The following is a 7,327-nucleotide window of genomic DNA, read 5'->3' as shown; positions in this document are numbered from 1 at the left end:
TAGCACCTCAGTTTTGCATTACCCGGTCCTATAGCATGGAGAACATACAACCATCCCTGTCCTTGTTGATCTGTTTTTAAATTTGTTGATCTAACTGCACTGAGAGTGATACAAATGCACAAGTGGACATCAGCGAAGGGCAGGATCAAGAATTGGCTGCAATTCCCCAACCCCACCAGGCCCACCGACCCTCACTGACTTAAGCCCCCAGTTTGACAAATAAAAACGGGCGGCATGGTGGCACAGTGGTTAGTGCTGCTGCCTTACAGCGCCAGGGACCTGGGTTCGATTCCAGCACTGGGTCACTGTCTGTGTGGAGTCTGCACGTTCTCTGCGTGGGTTTCCTCCGGGTGCTCCGGTTTCCTCCCACACTCCAAAGATGTGCGGGTTAGGGTGCGTTGGTCATGCTAAATTGCCACCTAGTGTCCTGGGATGCGTAGGTTAGAGGGATTAGCGGGGTAAATATGTGGGGTTACGGGGATAGGGCCTGGGATTGTTGTCGGTGCGGACTCGATGGGCCGAATGGCCTCCTTCTGCAGTGTAGGGATTCTATTCTACAATACAAGTTCCATCAGGAAGAGGGGAAACTCACAAGAGATGAACAAGTTTGCCGGGAGCAGGCAGCCTTCAGTTCTATGCCGCATCCCATTCCCCCCCCCCCCCCCCCCCGGTGTTCCTGCATTCACCTAACGCCCAAGCTGCATCGCATTTTGTTACAGTGATGCGTCGTCGGAACAGCGGCATCTGTAACAGGATCGGGGGATGCACTTTTGCGGGAGACCCCTCGTTTTCCACAACGCACGGGGTACCTGCTGGTGTACACATCCCTCCCTCTGGAAATACAAAGCCTCTCTGCTCCAGCCCATACCGTTAAAAGGCGAGGAACTTATTTTTTTTTTTATTATTTAAAAACTTTCCCCAGGGAAAAATTTAAACGCCACCAAACTCTCAAGGGTTGAAATTAATGATGGAGGGAATATTCAAGCTCCCAATATGTGGTGTGCATGCGAACAAAGAGGATTTCCTTAGTGGCAGGGTGCAGACCCAGCACTCCTGTACTCTGCACTGTATTAAAATTCCGAGCACACTCCCAGTGTCTCGTTCTCACCTCCCCATCGACTCCCAGCAACTTCAAGGTCTGAAACTAATCTCGAGGTGGGTTTTTTTTTCTCCCCTTGCAGCACATCCTTAAAGCGACACTGCCGCACTCGCTCCCTGCACCATCACAACAGCTTCAAACTGTTACCATCTGTGTGATTTCCCCTTTTATTTTTTTGTCTCACTGTCTATGTGGGCCTTTCTCAAATGTAAATCTCCATTGAAGCTCACAGTCTGAATATAATGACCCCCTCGGAGTGTTAGGCATCAAGGAGAAGCGGGGGGGGGGGGGGGGAATCTATATTGTTTTTTTTCCCCCTTCTACCCCCCCCCCACACTCAATTTTTTTCCTCTCCCAAGATCAGGGGAGCAGCCGAGGGCCGTACGGCCCATCATGCCCCTGATAGCTCCCTCAAGGAGTTACTGCAACAGGAATGTCAGCAGCTTCTGGGATCGTGGAGCCTGGGTGGATGCACACACCTGATAGCAGCAAGGCCGAAGCGAGTGGGGGGTAACCAGTCTCACTAGGCTGGCAATGCCAAGGCGCAGCTGTGGCGCAACGTCCAACCCATTTACCACCTCAGCACAGGGCCAGGGGCCAAGCTCACCAAGGAACCTTCAACTGAGTGCATGTTCCAGACGCAGCAGGGGTGAGACTGGACGTGGGCAGCCACACAAAATACATCATCAACTCTAAGTATCGACAGAACCGAACACCAAGAATATCCCATATAGAATCACAGAATCCCACAGTGCAGAAGGAGGCCGTTGGGAGCATCGAGTCTGCACCGACCACAATCCCACCCAGGCCCTAGCCATAACCCCATGCATTTACTCTAGCTAGTCCTCCTTGACACTAGGGGGCAATTTAGCACGGCCAATCCACCTAACCCGCACATCTTTGGAGTGTGGGAGGAAACCGGAGCACCCGGAGGAAACCCACGCAGACACGGGGGAGAATGCACAGACTCCGCACAGTGACCCAAGCCGGGAATCGAACTCGGCTCCCTGGCGCCATGAGGCAGCAGTGCTGACCACTGTACCTCTGGCACAAAATGCAATTCTGCCTGTTTTACACCCCAAGTTGCTACCCAATTTCTCAATGACTCCATTTTCCAAGCTGTTCTTTCACACTCTGGTCTGACTGAGCTGAATGAAGACACTTAGTAAGCACCTTTTAAAGGAACATGTTCATTAATTGGCAGCAATTCTTTTCCTGCATCGGGCTCCTTACCTGGCATACAGATGCAAGTGAATTCCCCAATTCGGTCCAGGCAGGTGGCGTCATTCTGACAGGGCATGGATAAGCACTCATTGATATCAGTCTCACAGCGAGGGCCTGTGTATCCATTTCCACACTGGCATTGGAAAGAGCCTTCGGTATTCACACATTTTCCAAAGTGTTCACATGGGTTGGCACCTTCAAACAATAAACAAACAGAGAGATAAACGGATGAAACTCACTGGCCTCGTGACACTTCTGAGCTGTGCTAAGGCAGCAAGGATTCCAGGCACGTACTGTATAACCCACGTACAAGTCGACCCAACTACAAGACAAGCACCTCTAAATGAAGAGAGGAGACATAGAATCCCTCCAGCAGAAGGAGGCCATTCGGCCCATCGAGCCTGCACCGACAACAATCCCACCCAGGCCCCATCCCTGTAACCCCATGTATTTACACTAGCTAATCCCCCTGACACTAAGGGGCAATTTGACAGGGCCAATCCGCCTAACCTGCACATCTTTGGGCTGTGGGGGGGAAACCGGAGCACCCGGAGGAAACCCACGCAGACACGGGGAGAATGTGCAAACTCCACACAGACAGTGACCCAAACTGGGAATTGAACCCGGGTCCCTGGCGCTGTGAGGCAGCAGTGCTAACCACTGTGTCACCGTGCCGCCCTAACCAAAAACATAATCAAAGGCTGAAGAGACTGAAGACATATTCAAAGAGGTGGTCAGGGAGAGACAGCAAGACAATGTTTGAAAACAGGAAGGTGAAGAGGAGAAAGACCTGCATTTACGTAGCACCTTTCACAGCCACTGAGCATCTCAAAGAGGCAATGAAATACCTTTGAAAATAATTTGAGTTATGGGTTGTTGGAATTGAGACATAATTGAAGTGCTGAAGATCAAGCCAGAGCGAGTAAGAAAACCCTATTCCTCTTAAGCTTCCATACTCAGGGAGCATAGAGTTAGGATTTAGAGAGGAAATAGAAGGAAACCTTTTTCCCTCAGAGGGCGGTGGGAATCTGGAACGCACTGCCTGAAAGGGCAGTAGAGGCAGAAACCTTCACCACATTTAAAAACTAATCAAATGGCCCAGTGGTATTATCGCTAGACTATTAATCCAGAAACTCGGCTAATGTTCTGGGGACCCGGGTTCGAATCCCGCCTCGGCAGATGGTGGAATTTGAATTCAATAAAAAATACATATGGAATTAAGAATCTACTGATGACCCTGAAACTTTCGTCGGAAAAACCCATCTGGTTCGCTAATGTCCTTAAGGGAAGAAAATCAGCTGTCCTTACCTGGTCTGGCTTACATGTGACTCCAGAGCCACAGCAATGTGATTGACTCTCAACTGCCCTCCAAGGGCAACTAGGGATGGGCAATAAATGCTGGCCCAGCCAGCGACGCCCATGTCCCACGAATAAATAAGAAAAGATGTATCCGTGAAGTACAAGGTTAACAGAGCTCGAGTCTAAAAGTGGGATTCAGCGCAATGCAGACATGTCAGCCAATTCAGACATGATGGGCCCAATGATTGTATGAGGTGATTAATGTAGGGCGCATTACAGCCAATTGGCGCACAGTGGTTAGCACTGCTGCCTCACAGCGCCAGGGACCAGGGTTCGATTCCCGGCTTGGGTCACAGTCTGTGTGGAGTTTGCACGTTCTCCCCGTGTCTGCGTGGGTTTCCTCCGGGTGCTCCGGTTTCCTCCCACAGTCCGAAAGGCGTGCTGGTTAGGGTGCATTGGCCATGCTAAAATTGACCCTCGGGAGATTAGCAGGGTGAATATGGGAATAGGGCCTGGGTGGAATTGTGGTCAGTGCTGACTTGATGGGCCGAATGGCCCCCTTCTGTACTGTGGGGATTCTATGAGCATGATCGCATGGTGTGTAATTATAATCAGATCCCCTGTTCGTGCAATGTTGACTGAGTGATAAATATTGGCCAGGACACCAGCGATAAGTCCGCTTATCCACCTTCATAGTATCGATTCCATAGAATCTTTTATGTCCACCCAAGTTGGCAGATAGTGCCTGGGTCTCAACATCTTCCCTGAAAGATGTGTTAAAATTCTGAGCACATATCCTATCTCTCGATCCCACCTCATCACCAGCTCCCAGCACTTGTTGAAATTGATCTCGCCGTGTTTTTTCTATCCACCTCTTTAAAGCGATACTGTTCCACTCGCTCCCTGCATCATCACAACAGCTTCAAACTGTTAGCGTTTGTGTGATTTTCCTTTTATTTTTTGTCTCGCTGTCTGTGTGGACCTTTCTCAAATGTAAATCTGCATTGAAGCTCGCAGTCTGAAGATAATAACTCCCTCTGAGTGTTGGGCAGCAGGAAGCACAAAGGAAACTCGAGAGCTTTTGTTTTTGTTTCTGCCCCAAACCGAACTCCACCGCTACTCATTTTCTCCTCTTCTGGAGGCAGAGACAGCACCTCTAACAGTGCGGCACTCCCCCAGTATGACACTCCCAACAGCATAACACTCTCTCAGTACTGACCCTCTGACAGTGCAGCACTCCCTCAGTACTGACCCTCTGACAGTGCGGCACTCCCTCAGTACTGACCCTCTGACAGTGCGGCACTCCCTCAGTACCGACCCTCTGACAGTGCGGCACTCCCTCAGTACTGCCCCTCTGACAGTGCGGCACTCCCTCAGTACTGACTCTCTGACAGTGTGGCACTCCCTCAGTACTGACCCTCTGACAGTGCAGCACTCCCTCAGTACTGACCCTCTGACAGTGCAGCACTCCCTCAGTACTGACCCTCTGACAGTGCAGCACTCCCTCAATACTGACCTTCTGACAGTGCGGCACTCCCTCAGTACCAACCCTCTGACAGTACAGCACTCCCTCAATATTGACCCTCTGACAGTGCGGCACTCCCTCAGTACCGACCCTTTGACAATGCAGCACTCCCGCAGTACTGACCCTCTGACAGTGCGGCACTCCCTCAGTACTGACCCTCTTTCTGTGCAGCACTCCCTCAGTACTGACCCTCTGACAGTGCAGCACTCCCTCAGTACTGACCCTCTGATAGTGCAGCACTCCCCCAGTATGACACTCCCAACGGCATAGCACTCCCTCAGTACTGACGCTCTGACAGTGCGGCACTCCCTCAATACTGACCCTATGACAGTGCAGCACTCCCTCAGTACTGACCCTCTGACAGTGCAGCACTCCGTCAGTACTGACCCTCTGACAGTGCAGCACTCCCTCAGTACTGACCCTCTGACAGTGCAGCACTCCCTCAGTACTGACCCTCTGACAGTGAGGCACTCCCTCAGCACTGGAGTGCAGTCTTTATTTTGTGCTCAAATCCTGGCCTGGAGTGCGCCTTGTTGGAACACAAAAGATTTCACAGGGCTTAGAAATATACAGGATCAGATAAACCATGATTAGGCCATTCAGCCCCTCATTATTCAATCAGATTGAGCCTCCATTTACCTAGAATCATAGAATCCCTACAGTTCAGAAGGGGGCCATTCAGCCCATCAAACCTGCACCTGCCTTGGTTCATTAAGTATTAATACATTTGTCTCACAGAACTCTATCAGTAATGAGCTTTTTGATTGACATTCAGCCTTCAGCTTTGGGGAGAGTTCCAGATTTCCACTACCTTGTATCTGAAGAAATGCAATTTTGCTCGAATTTCAGGTTATGCAACCTTGTTCTGAAGTCCCTAACTAACGGTCATTGAGTAGAGCGAAACCATCAACTTCACTAAACACTTGAATTACATGACCTTAACCCACAACACTCAAAGGAGCACAAGCCTAGCCCAAGCAAACATTTGATTTGTCTAACATTCCAGTATGCAGAGCGCACAAAGGTGGCAGCTGATGGTGCCACAGAGTATCATAGAATCATATCATAGAAACCCTACAGAAAGAAGCCATTCGGCCCATCGAGTCTGCACCGACCACAATCCCACCCAGGCCCTACCCCCATATCCCTACACATTTACCCACTAATCCCTCTAACCTCGCCTCTCAGGACACCAAGGGCAATTTTTAGCATGGCCAATCAACCTAACCCGCACATCTTTGGACTGTGGGAGGAAACCGGAGCACCCGGAGGAAACCCACGCAGACACGGGGAGAATGTGCAAACTCCACACAGACAGTGACCCAAGCCGGGAATCGAACCCGGGTCCCTGGAGCTGTGAAGCAGCAGTGCTAACTACTGTGCTACCGTGCCACCCCAGAGTAGAGCGTGAGGAGGTGGAATTGAGAAAGGCTCGGCTACCAGTATTTCAACCTCTGGGCTGAAAGGCCCCAGGTTCGAGGCCCACTCCAGCTCTTGCGTGCCAGGGGCGTGGCATTCATGTGGCTTGCATTTTCACAGCAGACTCGAGTCAAATAGGCACAGGGTAGGGGACTGCAACACAAGGCCAGAGAAGGTTAGGTTTTTGGGGTTGGACAGAGAGAGGACATGTCCCCTTTTTTTCATGCTCTGCCACTTCTCTTTAGGCCCACGTCCAAGCCTTGTTGCCTCCTGTGGTGCCTGTGATGGCAGCCAGGTGACAGAAGCCATGGACAGGTTTGAAGATCAGGGCAGGGTTGCATTGGTTGACTTGCTGTGGAACAGGATGTCAGTGTCGGTCGGGGAGGGTGTGGTGGATGTCGTTTGGGGCATGGAGACCTGGAGCTCATCAACTATTTAAAAATCATCAAGTTTCTGAGTTTAATATTTTCTGGAATGAAATGGGAGGGTTTTTTTTGAAAAGATACAACTTAAAATTTAAGTTTAAAGTTTATTTATTAATGTCACAAGTAGGCTTACATTAACACTGCAATGAAGTTACTGCGAAAATCCCCTAGTCGCCACACTCCGGCGCCTGTTTGGGTACACTGAGGGAGAATTTAGTACGGCCAATGCACCCTAACCAGCACATCTTTCGGACTGTGGAAGGAAACCGGAGCACCCGGAAGAAACCCACGCAGACACGGGGAGAACGTGCAGACTCCGCACCGACAGTGACCCAA

The 7,327-nt window shown here is 50.6% G+C and overlaps 1 protein-coding gene across 1 annotated transcript in view; it reads right to left on the bottom strand.

Annotated features, from left to right (window-relative positions):
* Positions 1–7,327, bottom strand: part of notch3 (notch receptor 3) — a 241,975-nt gene that overhangs the window by 91,216 nt on the left and 143,432 nt on the right. Inside the window, exon 8 of the mRNA XM_078235047.1 lies at positions 2,333–2,518. Coding sequence (XP_078091173.1) covers positions 2,333–2,518 — 186 coding nt within the window. The remainder of the gene's footprint in view (positions 1–2,332; positions 2,519–7,327) is intronic.

The sequence above is a fragment of the Mustelus asterias genome, chromosome 19 (genome assembly GCF_964213995.1).
Source record: "Mustelus asterias chromosome 19, sMusAst1.hap1.1, whole genome shotgun sequence".
Classification (NCBI taxonomy): domain Eukaryota; kingdom Metazoa; phylum Chordata; class Chondrichthyes; order Carcharhiniformes; family Triakidae; genus Mustelus; species Mustelus asterias.
This window is presented reverse-complemented; position numbering and strand designations above follow the sequence as displayed.